Genomic DNA, 19536 nt, shown 5'->3' on the forward strand with positions numbered 1-19536 from the left:
GGAAAAACTAGTTACACACATTTAGGAAGAAAATAGAACCACATCTCTCACTCTATACTAAAATCAAAATCAATCAAAGACTTAGGTATTACAACAGAAACTCTGAGTTGCTGGAAGATAAAATAAGGAAAACACTTGAAAACATAGATGTAGGCAAGGTATTCCCGGACAGAACTCCGGTAGCACAAGAAATAATAGCAAACATCAATGGGATTACATTAAATTTAAAAAGCTTCTATATAAAAAGGGAAACAATCAACATAGCGAAAACATAACCTATAGAATGGGAAAATATTTTGTCAAGAACTCTTCAAATAGAGAACTAATATCTAAGCTATATAAAGAACTTAAAACAATAAGACTCCCCCCAAACAAAAAACACAAACAAAAAAATATATAAATGAAATGAATACATACTTCTCAAAAGGAGCACAAATGGCCAGTTATTACATGAAAAAAAATGTTCTTTAACCATTACACAAACACACATCAAAACAACTCTGAGATTCCATCTTACTCCAGAAAGAATCACTATCAAAAAACCCACAACAAATGCTGGCAAGGATGCAGAAGAAAAGCAACGGTTCTCTAGTACAATGGTAGTAGGAATGTAAACTAGTACAACCACCATGCAAATCAGTGTGGAGATTCATCAAAAAAATAAAACTAGAAATTCCATTTGACCCAGCTATACGCTCTTGGGTATTTTTTCAAAAGAGTTAAAGACATCATGCTACAGAGATATATAAACAGTCATGTTTATAATAATGCAATTCACAACACCTAAACTATGGAAACAGACTTGATGTCCAGCAACAGACAAATGGATAAAGAAAATGTGGTATATATACAAAATGGAATACAATTCAGTCATAAAGACGGGTTAGTTTTTGAGTTGTTTGTAGGAAAATGGACCTTGACATCATAATGCTGAGTAAAATAGATCAGATAGTTTATATGAGGAACCCAAAATATAAATAAATTGAAGAGTAAAATAAAGGAGAGCTGGTAGGAAATAGAGAGGTGAATTTTTTTTCGAGATGGGAAAAAGTATCAAAGGAAGGTGGGAAAGGGTAGGGGAGAAAGGGGATCAAAATGATCAAAGTCATATTTATATATATAAATTCCCCAAAAAGAATGTAACTATCACACATTGCAAACATGTATCAATTTAAAAAGAAAAAAGCAAAAGAAGAATAGAAAAAGCTCCTATTTGAGGCAAACACAACCGAAAAGGGAAATTTATGTCCATTAAACAAGAAATTGATTCAGATATTAGAAGCAGAGAACACAGCTGTCAAGTCAGCTAGTCTGAATTTAGAAATGTATTATTAACACACATCCAAGGAGGTCAATCAAGTTCACTGATTTAAACAAGGGGTCAGCACACTAAAATGCAAAATCAATCTAATCTGTGGCTTCCTTTGTAACTAAGAATGCCTTTTATATTTTAAAAGGCTGGACACACACACACACACACACACACACACACACACACAAAGTTACCTTTACTTGGTTTCATGGCTGTGGCCTGTAGAACAGATATGTTACTGACCTATAGAGTCTAGATGAAGACTGTAAAAGTCATACCTAAAGAACATATTCTACAAGCAAGGATTAAAAACATCACTAAGGATAAGCTGTCTCTTAGGCTTTGGCCCTGCCAAGAGTGATATGATTACTATGTCCTAAATACCTGGTAAATTAATTCCCTTAGCAAATATCTGGTCTAATGCCTAGCAGTATAGCTGGTCAGGTACATTTCTTGCACTCACAACCTTAGGGAAAACAACAAATATTTGAGGGAGAGGATAGACTGCTATTTTGACAAGTTATTCAACTAACAGTTTAGGCTTTTAAATATCAGACTAGATAAGGTAATTCTTACTGTCTTTACTGCAGTACCAAATGACTAAATTTTCAGATATTTTGAGACGTTATATGAACATACAAACAGGAAGAGAAGAAGCCTGCCAATAATTAAAGATATATCAGTTTAATAATAAGACCACACTTTTACAAATATTACTGAAGCACAGTTATTGAAAACTAAATAATTGGAACTTTAAGAAATAGTTATAGAAATTTTTTAATCTTCAGAAGTATAAAAGTTGTTAAACTTTACATAAATTGTTAATAATTTAGTTGATACCTAATCTCACACAGCATTTTCCTTGAAAACTTATACTTGCATCCTTTAAAAGACAGATTAACAGATGAGCATTTCGTGTTATTTGAAGAACAAAATTCTAGAGTATCCATGTCTGTCATGACACTTGAAATACTGTTTAATACATTAATTTAAGTAAGTAATGTATCTCTTAGAAGTAACAATTATAATCATTAGTTCTCTAACCTTTAGGTCTAAATAAAACCTATCACTTTTTACAATGAGAAAGCAGAAAATAATATATAATCAAATGAAGCTAACCTGAAATCATTTAATTCTCTCAGGGCCTGGTGGGATGTCACTACTGGACCCTTCCATTTTCTGGCTTCCTATCTTGCCATGTGATCTTTCCCTCCCACCACTGTGACAACCACACCATGACGTGTAGCAGCAAGAGGAGGCCTTGCCAGAGACAGCACTGTGCTGTCTAGACATTCTGCCTCCAAAACCATGAACTAAATAAACTCCTTTTCTTTATAAGTTACCCAGCCTCCCGTATTTTGTTACAGTTACGAAAAAGAGAATATATCTTTTTTTTTTTTTGGTACTCGGGATCAAACTTGGGACCTTGTGTTTGCAAGGCAGGCAGTGGAACCACTGAGCTAAATCCCTGTCCCTACCCTACTATCTTCTATTTTAGCAAACTGATATAAATGAAACAGTTTTCATTTTTAAATAAAAATTACAATAACATCTTTGAAACTGCAAATGTGATTCACATTATGATAGAGAATGAGTTAAACAGCAAATACTAGATAATTATTTCTCATGAGTAATGAGTGTGACTTGAAGTTCTCATCTTACTTATTTTCAACTCAAGTAAGGACAATTAGGCCACAGGAGTCATTTCTTCATCGGAGTCACCTGATTCCCCTTTTAGTTCCAGTTGCCCTAAATCTTTGTCTATAGTTAAATTCTGAGTTTTCTTCTTGTGCTTCTTAGCAACTGCATCATTAGCACAAAGTTTTCTCATTTTAATGTTTGGCAATTTCTTCAGATCCAAATCCCATTCCCTAGACAAAAGAAAGAGTAGTGTTGGCAGGAATTGAAGTGAAAAAGTAGGAGTCAATATGCAAAACTGAAAGTAGCAAAAGCAAGTTTACAAATTTACAACAGATAGTAAATGCACTAGAAATAACTAATACAAATGAACTAGGAAAAAACCCAACCTCCCAAGAAGTCAGGCTTGCCTTTTCTATACCTACTCCTTTTCTCTCAATCTACACAGCAGTATCTACACAGAGAATACCACTACTTTGAAACTTCAAAAGCAAACAGGATATTACTGGGCAGAAGTGACAAGAAGACTCTGTTCCCTTCCTTTCTTTACTATTCCTGACTTGAATATGTCTACTATGCTATATGGAGTTCTCAAGACTCTCAAAAGTAGGAACTGTCCCATCCTCACAAAAATCTCCAAAAGGCACAGCCATTGTCTTTTTTTTTACATGCAATGATACACTGCAGTTGAGTTTCATTAATCAAATAATTGTTATTTTATAATAGACTGCGTTCAGTTTTTAACTTTAGTATTTTCCCTGACAATTTATGCTCAAGTACTTTAGAAGCAACATGAAGACCTTTGAGAACCAAAGTAACCAGCCAATACTAAAAGACAATGCTTATCTCTTCTGATTTTCTTTAGAAGAGGCAGAATACTCTTTGTTTCAGAGATAAGGAGTACATTTTACAGCTGATTACGTATGGATTTAAACTGATTTAATTTCAATTAAGAAAAAGTATCAGACTCATTAACACTGTCTAAGACCAAAATAATTAATAAAAAGCCTTCTTTAAAGACAAGAGAATTTGTTTGAAAACTAAAAAAACTAGAACCCTAACTACTGTGGTCTCTGGTTACAGGGCACAACTAGAGACCATCAGACCAAGGAGTTCTTATGACTTAATTCTCCCTGGCTAACTTCCTGTTAACCATCTCCTCCAAAAGAGGGCGCTGCAAAACACTCTGGGGAGGTCAGGCACAGCCATCACCAGGGTCTGCAGCTTTTATCTCAAAAAAACAAAATAACCAAGAAGGAATAACACTTTTTAAATACTAAAATATTTTAAACAATTTTGAAAAAACAAAGGGTACACTTTATCATCAGTTTCAGAATAGAAGGTGTTTCAAATAAATACAACTGTGGAAAATTTTTACACTAATAAGAGAAAAGGTTAAAAGAAACCTCTGATTTTCTTTCACCTCTAACATCTACGTGAAAAAGAAGCTTATGCCTCATGTATTTCATATACAACTTACAGGAAACATTAAGAGAGTCACTCACCTAAAGGTTTTCAGACTACTTGAATGTAAAATATCTGGAATCTCTGGGGGAAAAGAATTATAGCCATTGGCAATTTTTTCTATATTCTATCATTTTATAGTTTCTTTATTATCTCAGATACAACAAATAATAACTGACACTAAGAATATCCAAAGGAAAAGAGAACTGTGAAGCAACTGTTTACTTAGCATAAAGTTTGGCAAGTAAGGTGACAAGAATGCTATTAAAAATAAATACTAGTATAAAACTTGTGAAACAAATGAATCAATTAAAACAACATGTCAGGGTGCTTTATATTCTTTCTTAGTAAAATGTACAACTTTTTAAAGCCATAACACCTTACCCTGTCATGATAAAGTTTATCTGAAGAGCGCAAAGATTTAATATTTTTAAAGTATATTATTCAAAATGTGAAAAAAAAATTTTAAAAATAGGTGTCCCTTACCATGATTGGAAAGTTTATCATAAACTAATGTGCATGATCATACTGTTGAAGCACAGATCTGCTCAATATGAGAAATACATGATACAACTGCATACTGACTTTGTCGATAGTTTCAGAAAATAGCAGTATGAGAGGCTAGATATTAAAAAGGTATCAATTGAGCACAAAGGTTTTTTTGCAAAAGGAAAGCTAATAAAATGAGTCAAAAATAGTTACACCGTGGGGGAGGAGGTTCATACTTAGTCTCCTTAAAATCTTTTTTTTTTTTTTTGGCCCTGGGGATCAAACTGGGAACTTTGTGCTTGTGAGGCAGGCAGCAGAAACACTGAGCTAAATCCAAAGCCCCAGACTCCTTAAAATCTTATCAAACAGAATTGGTAATGATTTGCCCATGTTTCTATACACTTGCGAAGGAGGGATCACAAATCTTTCACCAGACACATTCCTTGATTCTGGAAGAAACACTGTGGCAGAACTGGAGGAAGGCCGATATGAGGTGTAGAAAAAGATCTGTCACAAATAATCATTTTATTTGAATATGCTGTTAATTATTGCTAAAATTAATCCAGCTGCTACATACTGAAAGACAGAAAGGGAAAGGCTGTGAGCTGTTCTAATGGTACAGTTGAGACAAGGTAGCTTGAACTGGACAGACGGTGGTAGAAGAGAAAGCCATCAAATTCTAAATGTATTTTGCTGATGGGCTGGATGTGGACTATGAAAGTGACTCTAGGATTTCTGATCTGAGCAAAAGTGCAAGAGCTGATACCACTGAATGAAAGTGCTACCTGGTAAGAGGTAGGAGTTTTAGGAGAAAAGAAAAATTTTGCTTTCTCACAGAGAATTTAAGAAACTCAAATTTGATATTCCAAGGCTGGAACTCAGGGGACAAGACTGACAATTTGACTTTGGTCACTGTCAGCATTTAGATGGTATTTAAACCTAAGGGATTAAATAAGATTAAGGGTGGGTATAAATATAAAAAAATTCAAGGACAGGGATGTAGGCCAGTATTAGTTTATGCTATGGTTTAGATCTAAATGGCCCCCAAATCTCATGTGTTTGGAAGGTGACTCGGTGGAGGGTCTGTTAGGCATGCAGCTGAGAGGGTTGTTAGGAGGAAGAGGCCTGAGCTGGAAGGCTCTCCCTGGCTCCGCCCATTGCTCTTTGCTTCCCAGCTGTCATGAACTAAACAGCTTTCCCCTGTGACAGGCCCTTCTGGCCTTGGAGCTGGCACACTCTGAATGGACTGAAACCTCTGAAAGCTAAGAAGTGAAATAAACCTGTCCTTTAAATTGTGGGTGCCAGGTACTGTGTCTCAGTCAACAGGAAAGTGACTAAGGCAGAGAAGGATTCAGCTTACAAAACTGTAAAGCCATTCACAGCCAGTGAACTAGAAGAAAGCTCAGAGAGGCCAGGGTCTTCCACACCAAATTAAACTGCAGAGAGAAAATGAATTGTTATTTGCAAAGGGCCTGAGAGCTCATGCCCAGTGCAGCAGAGCAACTCCTTGTCTTAGCAACTTGAAGGTCATCAGTGACAGGTAGTTTTGGTTGGGTGGTAAAGACAAAGTTTAACTAAATGGTTTCCAAATAAAACAAACACAAGGAAATGAAGATCATAGCATAAATGTATATGCTTAGAAGGTAATAATTTGGATGAATAAGGACAGGACTGGTTGAAGCTTTTTGCTCCCTCTTGTGTTACATACTATGTCAGGCACTTTCATAGGTTAAATATCATTTAACTTTTGAACAACCTGGGAAGTGGGTATACTCTATTTTATTTTATGTGGAAGAAAGCGGGCCTTAGATCTTGTTATAGAACTTGCCCTCAGTTACACAGGAAGCTGCAAGGATAAAAGCACAGCTCCATCTAGTTCTAGCACCATTCTCTGTTGCTTTTAGTTAAGAAACTCACTTCTTAGGAATGGCAACTGCCATCCATTTCCGTTTCCAGTACACCCACAGAATATTTTCTTAGGTGCTATACTTTTGTATTGCTTTTATTAAAACTGGAAAATATTTAATTTGCCACTAAATATTTCCTTTAGTATATTTTCCAAGTAAATCTCCATAACACAAATGCCCACGAGGACCAGGCAAGGTATATGATTGAAGCAGGACGGTGAAAAACTTTATGGTACAGGAGATTATATTGCCAGATCATCTGATTGTTCAAGGGGCATTACAAATCTGTAGTTTTCAGTTAAAATCATCGGGTTGCTTTCTTCTTAATGACAATTAGTAAGCTAATCAAATGCTAACTGCAGACCACATAGGTTTGGGTAGCTACTAGTATGTGGCTAAGTCTTTTTGTTTGTTTTGTTACCGGGGATCAAACTCGGGTCCCTGCGCTTGTAAGGAAGACAGCAGTACCACTGAGCTAAATCCCCGTCCCATGTGGCTAAGTCTTAGTATCCTTTCCTACTAAGGTTTTCTTCAGATGATATTGCCAAACCAATAACATACTTCTTTTTAGAATTAATTCAAGACACTAAAATGCCAAGAAAATAATTTTGATTTCTAGCTTTCCCAGAATGACTATAAATGTGACAAAATAGAGCAAGAATCACAAAAGTGAAAAGGACATAGTACCTACTATAAAGAAACCGAGATGTGGTTAAAAACTGATAAGAATAACTGCACAATAAAGCCAATAGGTACATGCTGAAATGTAAAACATTACATCACATGAGAAAAGTGTCACTGCCTCAAAGTAGTTTTGTTGGGAATGTAGAGGGAAAAATGAATCCAACTTGGAAAGGAAATCAAAAGAAGAGAATCAAGTGAAATCAATAGAATAAAATTAAACCTTTGATAGGAATTACTAATGTGATACCACTGTGTATTTAAGAAAGAAACAAGCACCACAGAGAACACACCAAGGCCGTAGCCTGCATACTGCTGTCGCTCACGCTCCACTGTCTGCTTGATGACCATCTCCCGGGCGTGGTGTCGCCTTCCCTGCCTGTCCTTGATGCTGTTGTGTAACTCAATCTGCTCCAGCTCACTGCTGAATCGATTTAAATACCTGAAATGGGTGAAAATGATTTGAATTACAAATCATTAGTTCACTTAAAAGTTAATCCCAGAGGTCCTCAGATTTACCACCTCCCCCGAATCACCTATTTCTTTAATCCCGGTGCCCACATGGCCAGCGATTTGATGACCTGAGGACCCTCATATCCAGTCACCTACTGGACTTCTCCATTTAGATGTCCCCTAGTGGCTTCACCAACCTCTTCCACTTCTTGGGCTGCCTGCCTCAGGAAATAAAATGACCATTCATCCAGCTGACAAGTGAGGTATACAGGCATCCCTTCCTGATTCCTCTCTTCCGTTTACTCTACATTTAAGTTTTTAAGAAAGACTGAGACTTCTACCTTCCTAATCTCTGGCATCATTATTTCTCTTCATAATAGTCCTAACTTCTTATGCCTGGACTACTATAGGAGCCTGTAACAGTTCCCAGGCCAGGGCCACAGCTCCTTCTCGTGCATTTTCCTCACTCTCAAAACTGTGACCTTCCTAAAGTTTAAATATGCTCATCTTAGCTTCCTGCTACTCAAGTCTGTCATGGCTCCCAATGTCCCTAAGATCAAAACTCTTAAACTGACACCGAAGATCTTCCCTAAGTCAGCTGTCACTTATTTTACCTGCCACACCACCCTCCTTGAATTTGCTGTCAGACATGTTAAATGTTTGACAGGTCATTACATGCTCACCTTTCTGAGCCTTTTAGACACTGTTCTCTCATGCCAGTGACTCTTCAAATTACCTGACCTGGATCTGTTCACCCTTAACTGTGAGTGCTACTATAAATGACACTTCTCCAGAATGCCTTTCCTGATCCCAAAAATCTGAATTAAGTACCTCTCTCCCAGGCCAAGAAAGATTACAAACCCATTACAGGGACCAAGCCAGGATATGAATCCAAAGTCTTTCTGTTAAGAAAACACATTTGCTCCTCTACAAATACAGAGCAGAGCTTTAAATATCTTCCAAGAACTAGGCTGAAAAATTCCCTTTTCTGACCCTTTGCTAATAATATGCCTATTATTTACCTTTCAATTAATTCACAAGCATCTTTCTTTGAATATCTCATTTTTTTGGGATCCAGTTCATTTTGAAACCACTGCAGTTTTTCACCTATAAACAAGTATCAAGACAGTTTAGAACCGAAAGTCATCCATTAATCAAAGAGGTACTCATTATATCAACATCAGCGTACTTAAAACAGAACCAAAATTTACTTCCATGTTAAATACAGAACTTTGTATGATCTCAAAGTAATCTGTCCAGGGCCGCAAAGTTAAATACATCAAGCATAAAACTGATAGCAGATAATGTGCAAAAAAGAGATCATTAGTAGCAAGAACAATGAGTCCTTATGAGCAAAGCTGACCACTAGGGGTAATTTTCAGTTAAATTTCTTAATATTAAAATGGCCCTACCCAGCATGAACAACCCCTGCTTAGAAATACTGTATTAGTACCTAATGAAAGATTTGAGATGAAGCTTCAAATACCTCTTTACCTTTCTTTCTTTCTCTTTCTTTTCCTTTCTTTCTTTCTTTTTCTTTCTTTATTGGTAGTGGGAATCAAACTTGGGTCCTTATGCTTATGAGGCAGGTGGTAGAACCACTGAGCTAAATCCCTGGCCCTAATACCTTTAACTTTAATATTAAGACCTAGTAATCACTATTTTTAAAATTTCAGCCTTGTCAATAAGTATACTAACAATAAATCTGACCAAAAAAATAGACACTTGTGATACTGAGACTTAATGTATCTACATTATTAAACATGAATTATTCTTTTTGTAATACTTAGGTCAATGCTACAGCCTGGAACTACAATACTCACAAGACTGTGTTAAAGACTTGAGAGGTGATGAAACCTTGAAGGGGAGAGGCCAACTAGGAGGTTGTAGGTCAATCATGAGGCCCTTGACAGGCAACATAAGAACTCTGGTCCTCTCCTGTCTATTTGTTTCCTGGCTGCTATGAGACAAGCAGATCTGCTAAAGCAAGCACTGCCTGCCATGATGTGCTGCACTGCTACAGGTCATGGGCAACACAGACAACTAACCACTAACTTAAACATCTAAAACTGTGAGCCAAAATAAACTTCCCCTTTTTTATAAACTGATTATCCCAGGTATTTATTACAGTAATGGAAAACTAACAAAGATATAATTCTTCATAACCTTTTTTTTAATTCTTCATAATCTTAATGGTTAAGAAGCCAGAATTAAACTTCAGATCAATATAAATATGCATGCAGACAAGCAGACCAATTCGTATAAACTAATTTCTGGAAAATTGAAGTAGGAATCACTAACACTAGTCTCAAAGTTGAATGATTTGATTCATTTTGTTGTTTTAATCAAATCTGATAAAAATATAACCTCAACGAAAGACTATTTCACTAGGAGAATTAATAAAAAATTTGGATAAGGCAAAAATTCACTATACTCTAGCCAGAATTTCAAATAAGCAAACTCACCAATAAGGCTGAGACGTAAGGCCTTTTCATTCTTCAATCTTAGAAGAAAATTTGTATATATGTTAGGAAATTTCCAAAGCAAGTTTTAGAAATCTGTCAAAAACAACAAAAGGAAAAACTGCCCAAAGAATTTAAATTCAAACATCATTCTTTTACACTTATAAAATTGTAAAAACACAAAAGCATAGAATACTATGCTTTTCTTTCCAATCACTAGAACAAAATGTTATTAGAAACACTTTTTTAGTGCTTCAATGGTGAAGGAAGCTTACAGAACCAGTTTTGAAAATTCAAATGACATCTTGATTAGATTGTGAATATGCAGATGTGTTCTGTAATACACAGAATATTTATGTAAAGTAATGAATACTCTGGAAAACAGTGCTGCCACTAAGACTAAAATGAACTACCGTCATCTTTTGAACTTTAAAACAATGCAAATTATGACTACTTTTCATGAATTTAAAAAGAAATATAACAAAGAAAAGAACCTCATTTAGTCTCAGAAACAGTGTAGGTAACATCCCTCTTGTTGTTGATATTCTACATACTTGTTAATTCAAGAGATCACTGGATACCCTCACCAGACTATACTAGGCCCTGGGAACACAGCAACGGACAAAACTCCACCGTCTCTTTTCCTACAAAGTCTAACATCCAAACCTAAGGTCGGCCAACAGCCGAGAGAGAGCGAAGCCTGTCTGTCAAGTTCAGCAGTGAATGAAGTCTCTGAAAATATCCTGAACACAGCCCGGTGAGATCCTGAACTTGAAGCACCCAGTTAAGTGCCACTGGCATTTCAGAGCCAGAAACTGTTTTTGTCTAAGCTAACAAATCAGCATAATTTCTTACGAATCAACAGTATCTGTCAGGTGTTATTTACTTCTAAGAAGCCACCAGTATCTGAAGTCAAGTGAAGTCCTACTAGTACCTTTTGTGTCATATGTACAGCTGTCAACAACTGACTTTTGAAAATACTATCAGTATTTCTGTCCTGTTAGAAGTGCTGCTCTACAACAGGGAGTCAACAGCATTTTAAGATGCTATTTGTGACCATGATTCCATTTAAAGTTAAGTATAATTTATGGTCACAGATGTTGCTACTCAAAAAACAGACTTCTGTGGCAGGACTAAACCTATACTTTCGTAGCCTTAAAACAGGTTAGATGCAACAAAAACTGTATTTGGTTCTGATACCATGACTTTTGTTAAAATGGTGATTTTTTAAAAAATAGATGAGAAAAAAAAAGGGAAATCCTTACAGGTTTAGAACAGTGCCCCAGAAAAACTGATGCCTTTCAACTCCCTCCTATTAAAGTAGGAGCTTTGATAAATAACAGAACCTCCAAAGGGCGCAATCTATGAGGATTAGTATGTTGTTTTTCTTCCATAATTCTTCTATAAAATTGATTCTATAAATTAGCATATAAAACCCGGAATACATCTGACAACATACAAACATTCTACGCTCAACACCATCAGTAATCACCATGAACCAAAGCAGCCTAACTTGTGGGATCTTCCTTTCTGACCTCTGCACGGTAGAGGCCTTCTGGACTCCTTGGCTGTCTTCCCTTTCCTACGTTACTCACCAGGTGATCTTATCAAGTCTCATGGCCTGAAATCCCACAGGATGCTGACATCTTCCTAATTTTTGACATACTTAACCTAGCCTCTAAATGTGGGACCCGACACACCTACTGTTGATTTTCTATCTCTCGTCTATGGAAAACAGGCCCTCTATGTGGCCTACATATGTCAGCATCGCTCCCTCCCCCTCATGTCTCGTGCTCTGTAACTTCTTGAAAAGCCCATGACGATCCTAACAGAACCTCTCCCACCTCCCCATCCCATAATTCTTATTAATGTTTCTTCACTGTACTCATCACAATGCTTTTAACTTTATTTATGTTTTAGGTAAGCTCTATAAAAGTAGAGTCCTTGTGCAGTTTTTCCTTATTACACAGAACATACTCAACTAATATTCGCCAAAGGAAGAGAAAGTTAAAAGTACATGTTTGAAGGATAAACGGATATAAAGGCTTTTCATCGATGTATAATGCAAGTGGCAAAAAAGATACTTACTTTTCCTTTCTTTCTTGTTTATGGGCCTCTCTTGTAATTTGAGCAGCTTTTCTACTATATGGGTGGATGATTTTTTCTTCTCGTTCCGCACTTTTTCCCTTTGGTGCTTTAGGCTAAAATGTAGGAAAACATGTCATATGTTATCAGATACATTACATGACTTTAGTCACAAAATTTTCTTTTGAAATAACCTTCAAGAGCAAAAGTATAATAGAAATACAGTGATCCAGAAATACTAACACAATAAAGACATGGACAGAGTCAATAAATTCAACTCTTCAACTGGTCAATCTTCCAAGTACAGAAAAGACTCTCGGTTGGAAATGTACATTACAGTTAAGAAGATTAAGCGGGTAGAGAAACCTAAGCTAGGGCTGGGAATCTGACCTATAGAGGTTGCACACGGAGGACAGTGGGCAGTCAATCAAGGAGGGTCAGAGCTGGGCTTATGGTCTGTGGAATTCAGGGACAAAAGAAAGAGTAGAACCATCTCAAAATCAGCATATCCAAATGAGAACAAAATATTTTCCCACTCAAGCTTTAAAGCAGTTAACTAGGTCACAATTCATTTAGTCTTCAAACTAGATTATCTCCATCATTTTTTAAAATTTCTTCACAATCATCTGTCTTATCCTACCTATTTCATTTAAGAATCAGGTACAGCTCTCTGTAATGGAAATCTCAAGTAGTAACAACTTAGACTAAATAGTTTAGTTCTCTCCAGTTTAAAGTAGGAGCTGGAGGCTCTGTTCACCAAAGCCCTTATGGGTCTAGATTCCTTCTATCTTGGTGGGCTACAGCCTTCAACTCAGTGCAAGATGGCCCAATACCAGGTCTACTCTCCAGCCAGTGAGAAGTAGAAAAGAAAACTTCAGAAAGCAATCTCCTTGGCTTAACATGATCTGGGAAGTTGTAGATTCTTTTGCTCACATTCCACTAAGCAAAACTTAGTCACAGTGTTTATAAAGAGATGAAAAAATATAGTATTTAGTCTCTAAAAAAGCAAATTCATTACTATGGAAAAAAAAAAAAAGAATGCATTAGGGGATAGGTGAAAGCCTCTAACACACCTAGTCCTCAAGAAGGCCAGGTGTCAATAAAATTTTCTCTTCAATATTACTGTCAGGCTGGGGATTTAGTTCAGTGGTTCTGCTGCCTGCCTCACTAGCCAAGGACCTAAGTTTGATTCCCGGTACCAGGGAAAAAAAAAATTACTGTCATTTACTACCTCAGTCCTCATAATTAGGGTGTCCACTGGGTTCTGGTTCCTCCTGCTAGTCTTTCTTCCAAAGAATCGGAGTGACTCTTTCTTTAACACTAATCCAGTAAAATTCCTCTCTTCTTAAAGAGCTCTCTGATTGCTGTGAATTATTTAGCATAGAAAAGCAATGTACCTCCAACTTTCTTTTCTAGAATTACTTCATATGCTGCTCCACAAAAGATCCTTCATCTCATTTTGCTGAAATTCAGAACACAGCATGCCATTCCTAACTTGTGTTCTGATTTTTTTTTTTTTGAGACATAGTCACACTATGTAATTCAAGTTACATTTTGTTACATTACACTATGTAATTCAAGCTTGCCTTAAACTCACTATGTAACCCAGGCTGGCCTCAAACTCGAAGTTATCCTCCTGCCTCACCTTCCTGAGTACAGAGATTATTAGCATGGGTCCCCACATCTGGCTTTTAACTTGAGACTGCATTTTTGGGTACTTTTGCCTGCCAAATCCTTTCCCTCTGTTGTCCTTTGATATGATGCAGCTCAAAATCAGTTCCTTTTTAAAGCTCTCTAGGCAGAATTAAAATGGCCACCAATTTCTCATTTATATATGCATTCCTTTAAAAAATACTTACTGAACACTGTGCTCACTTCTTGATAAATCTGACCCAAGAAGCAATGTCTAAGTTTGAAGACCAAGGTATAACTACAAGTTGGCTGAAGACAAAGGAAATAAAGTAAAATCATACTAAAAATACAGATGTATTCTTCTGTCTCTCTCTGCACCGAGGGGTGGGGACAGAGGGACAGACAGGACGTGAGCTAAGAATTCTTTGAATGTAGTTTACCTAGAGAACAGAAATCAAATAAAAACTTTTGCAACAAGTGGTAAAAGTTAGACTGTCACAAAGACGGCACCCCAGAAAGCTGAACACTAGACAGTCATACTGTTGTATAATCGCCTTCCTTTCAGTGTAGGATAAAACTACTCATTTACTCTTAATGAACAAGACTCTGTAACATCAATTCCACAATTAGGCTATGAGGCCTGACTTCCATCTCCTTCACTCTCTTGTTCTCTAACTCGGTTCCTCTGATGCAAACCAGGTGCTGTGTAGTAAGCTGCCTTCTGGAGAAGCCCATGTGACAAATATATGAGAGACAGTTTCCAGCTAACACTCAATAAAGAACTGAGGTTCTCAGTCCAACAGTCCAGGAAGAGCTAAATCCTACCAAGAATCTTGTGAATGAGCTAGGAAACCGGAACTCCCCATGTGCACTTATAACCACAGTGACAGCTGGACTGAGAAACTATGATAGAGAGGACAGGTTAAGCCATGCTTGGCTCTGGACTCAGAAACTGAGATAACCAATGCTACTGCTTTAAGGAACTTGATTGTAAGATAACTTGTTACATAGGATGCGTAAATCACTAATGCAAGACCAAGAAAACAAAGCAAAGGTGCACTCTTTGACAAGTTATCTTGATTCTACACATCATAACAAATAAAACGCTTCAAAACAATGAAAACAGGTCACAAAATCCTAAGGAAAAAGTTAAAATTACAGGAAGATGCTAAAACTTAACAACTGAGGCTACATAGGTACAAGGTTTCAGCAATATATTTAGTCTACAAAAAATCCCTTTAACAACTGAAAAACTTGCACTAGAAAAAGTTTGATGTGCTTTGAGTGTGAAATGGTCCTCACAGCTTCAGAAGATTTCAGTTAAAGAACTTTCAAGACTTAGTACAAAGAAACTGAACTTATATTCTGACTCAACTGGCGCTTATAATTTATTTATGAAAATTTATTATTTATTTATGAAAAGGTTGCCCAAAGGCAGGATATTAATATATAATAAAACACAGAAATATGCAGTTAAGATTTACTATACTTCAACACATTTTCATGATTTTTCAGTACAACACATGAAAATTTTAAAAAAATGCTTCAACAGGTAGAAAGTGAAGTAAAACGAATGTTAATCTGCTAAGTGGCAAAACTGTATCTCAAATTCACTTGACAAAATGAGCTTATTTCTATTTAAATTAACTGCTCCTAAAGAAAACTAGTTTTCTTTCATGCTGGCCCTGCACTGAAAATGCGCAGGTGCACAAGTTACATAACAAGAAGGCAGTCCTGTTTAAAGCAACTCTCTGAGAACTAAGACTATACCATCACACATACAGGTTAACAATGGATTAAAAAAGGAAAAGTCCCAAATTTCTTAGATACTAGACTGTTTTATTTGTAAGTCAGCTTATGTAACTCCAAAAGTATCTCACCACAGAGAAAAATCATTACTTCTCAAGCCAAGGTCAGAGTACTGAATGCAGAGATGTTACTAATAAAACTTTAAAAGTGCCTACTAGGTAGGGAAAATAAGCATTTGATAATTCGCCCTTTAGATCACAAAAACTTACTTTTGGTTTTTTGTGGGGGAGGAGTAAATCTTCTGTGTTCAGATTTTTTATTAGTATTAAATACTTCAATGACTCAAAAATGTAAATAAAATAAAAAGCATATGAATCTCTTAAAAATGTAGTGTATCAGCGCCAGGGATTTAGCTCAGTGGTACCCAACCTGCCTCATAAGTGCAAGGTCCTGAAAACAAAGAAATTTCAGTAAAACCAAGTAGAATAGTAACTTTTTTTAATTAAGTGTTGCCAGGCATGATATCATGTGCCTAATCTCAGCACTCTGAGACTAAGGCAGAAGGACCCAAATTCAAGACTAGCCCAGGCAACTGAAGACCTTTTCTCAAAATTCTAAAAAGTTAGAAATAACTGAGGTGTAGCTTGGTGCAAAGGCCTGGGTTTTAATCATCAGTGCTTAACTAAAAAAGTAAAGTTTTGTCTCAGTCCAATTTCTATAACAATACCCGAGAATGAGTATTTAGGCTGTTTTGAAGGCTCGGAAGTTCAAGGTCAGATACCTCATGGTGGGCTATGATGCTTCCCATAGGGCCCTATGCTGCTTCCTAATGTAGGAGTCAGAAAGAGGGACCAAAGACACACATTTAAAAGGCATGCCTCAGAGCAGTGGTGGCAAACGTCAGCTCAGTGGGCACAGAGCCTTCTTTGTCAGCATGTGAGTCAAGCTGCCCTAGCAACCATGCACGGGATAACAGTTGTTTTCGCTAAACTAAAATCTCAGAATTCAGGTTTAATTGAAGTGTTGGCACTTTGCAATAAATTTTTATTTAGGTTGTAGTTTGGGCACGTGATCTCTAAAAGGTTCATCATCATTGCCTTAGAAAAGGGTACTGAATCCTCACAGCCAATCCATTCTTGAGGGAAAGGCATGAATTTATACGAGGACTCAACCCCCAAGACCCAAACACCTTCTTCTAGGCCCCACTTCCAAACACTGCTTCATTGAGCAATAAAGGACCCAAAATATGAAACTTTGGGGACACACTCACACCCTAGCAAAGAGGTACATGTATACACTTATGTGGATTGATATCTTAAAACCAGGTAGGACAGAAACAGCAAGGGATATAGGAATGTATTCACTATACTCTTAACTTATAAGAAGGGTTAGTACATCTACATGCATATGAACTATTTGAACAGGTACTAAGATCTGATATCAATGGTTAGTTTTCAGCGAACTGAGGCATCAGGCAAGAGAGGAAGCCTTACTTTTTGCTTTAGGCAAAATAATGCACTGTCCCATCCCATTCCTTGGAATGTGTGAGTATGTTACCATTCATGGCAAAAAGGACTTCATAGATTGAAGCAAAGGTCTCGAAATAGAGAGATCATTCTGGATCACACATGTGTGCCCACAGAGATCCTTAAGAGTCCTTACAAGGGGGCAGGCCCACCATCAGAGAAGGAGACGTGACCTTCTCTGGAGGATGATGTGAGGATACGATGCTACTGAAAGAGCCCAGGAATGGAGATGACCTCTAGAAACTGGGGGGGGGGCATGGAAAACAGATCCTTCATTATAGCCCTCTAAGGGAAGACAGCTCTGCAAACACCTTATCTCAGTAGGACTCTTCTTTTGGATCTTAGACCTCTAGAAATGTGAAGAAAAAAAAAAGTGAACCTGTGCAGTTTTAAACCACTAAATTCAAACTAATATATAAAGCACTAAGACAAAATTAGTACATTTCTCACAGATGACCATTTTTGTTTTTAATCACATACATGTAATACTGTTCCAAAAAGAGCATACAAGGTAGAGTTGCAAGAATAATTTTATTTTTTTACTTTTGCTAACTTTTAGAAGCAAGTTTTCACTAGCAGGTAACTCAACTGAAATTTTAAAGTTTTTAAATTTTGCTGTTACAACAGTTCTATTATGCAATCTGTACAAGGTTAATCACAAGTACTGTGTATAAACTCGACAAATTAAGAGATGATAATGGCACATTTTTAATGGCTTATCATCTAGCAGTGAGGGAGGAAAAAAGAACATTAAAAATCTTGTAACGGGCCAACATAAAAAGGAGTACATGTACATCCATGAACACCTAGTAGAAGCATAGCACATACCAAACTTAAAAGCACGTTTCATTAGAATTTTTTAATGTGCAACCAGAAAATGTTGACTGGGATAAACTAATATGAAAAGATTCTTTTCATGAAGCTGAATTAAGTATTAGTATCAGAAAAAGACATGAATGTGCTGAGCTCCAGGAAAGATTCACAACATGAGAACATAAATGAACATGGTAACAGAAGTGAGCAATTAGAAGCTGTGCCCTACTACTAGTTACTTCTACTGATAACGGTAATAACAATACTAACATTTACAAGTGTTTGGACACTGGGCTGAGTACTTTATATTGAATTTTCACAATATTCTACATAGCTATTAGTTAAACAGATCAGAGGGTAAGTCATTTTACCAAGATCACAGGTAACAAACTAACTGAAGCCATACTCTGAAATACGATCAAAGAGGTTGCAGCAGAACTACGGGCACCATCGTACCAAAACAAAACAACAAATAACCCAGGGCCAGAAACGTGCAGTGAAAATTCCTCTATATGTCAGTATGTAATGCAACATTATTTCTACTATAAAGCCAGGCAAAAGTGAAGCTCTTAACACTCAAGGACAACTACAGTCACATGCCAGTCAGTACCCCACCTACACTTTAGTAACTTCACTCTGAAAAGGAAAAGAAAATTAGATTACAAAGGGCTAGAAATCACACAAGCAAGGTGACAAACAAAACAACTTACACAAATACATGCAATTTAAATCAGGACTGTAAACAAGAAACACAAAAATGATGGCATACATACAACAAAAAGGGAAAAGACATAAGAGAAAGAACAAAAAATTTTGTGGCAGGAATATCATAACTTTTTACCGGATTATAAATTGTTATTGTAATGTTTTATTAAAAACAATGGGTAGTGTGTATTCATTATTCCTTAAAGGATACACAACGTATTCCTATTCGGGAATGATTCCTAAGAACACAGTAAGTGGAAAAAGCAAGGAAAAATAAAATACAGTCTTGTGATGCAAATGTAAGTACACACTGTAAAGAAAAAGGGATTATAAATACGAAGTTTAGATCCCGCTTAACCCTGAAGGGCTCTTGAAGGCTACAGGTTCAAGGCTTTCAAAGGCTGTATCACGTTTTACTTGCTAAACCACATCATGTTTCTTATACTACGAGTCTCTACACGTCAATTTGTTTTAGGAACACTTTTCTATCTACTCCACTCCGATGCCTTGGCGGGCACGAGGGGCGCAGAGGCAGCGACTGAGGAGGGCACGGGTCGCGAGGGGCGGGTGGAGGCGGAGGCGACGGAGGTCTGGGCAGACCCAACCGTCAGGGGGCCCAG

General features: G+C 36.8%; 1 protein-coding gene across 1 annotated transcript in view; it reads right to left on the reverse strand.

The window, feature by feature from the left end:
* Nucleotides 1–1931: 1931 nt before the first annotated feature.
* Tma16 (translation machinery associated 16 homolog) overlaps nt 1932–19536 on the reverse strand; it is a 17992-nt gene continuing 387 nt past the window's right edge. Inside the window, exons 2-7 of the mRNA XM_010629873.3 lie at nt 12495–12607; nt 10410–10447; nt 8967–9051; nt 7785–7933; nt 4456–4498; nt 1932–3183 (exon numbers count right to left, since the gene is read on the reverse strand). Coding sequence (XP_010628175.1) covers nt 3000–3183; nt 4456–4498; nt 7785–7933; nt 8967–9051; nt 10410–10447; nt 12495–12607 — 612 coding nt within the window. The 3' untranslated portion in view covers nt 1932–2999. The remainder of the gene's footprint in view (nt 3184–4455; nt 4499–7784; nt 7934–8966; nt 9052–10409; nt 10448–12494; nt 12608–19536) is intronic.

The sequence above is a fragment of the Fukomys damarensis genome, unplaced genomic scaffold, assembly GCF_012274545.1.
Source record: "Fukomys damarensis isolate Sample0158 unplaced genomic scaffold, DMR_v1.0_HiC HiC_scaffold_18, whole genome shotgun sequence".
In the NCBI taxonomy this organism is placed as follows: domain Eukaryota; kingdom Metazoa; phylum Chordata; class Mammalia; order Rodentia; family Bathyergidae; genus Fukomys; species Fukomys damarensis.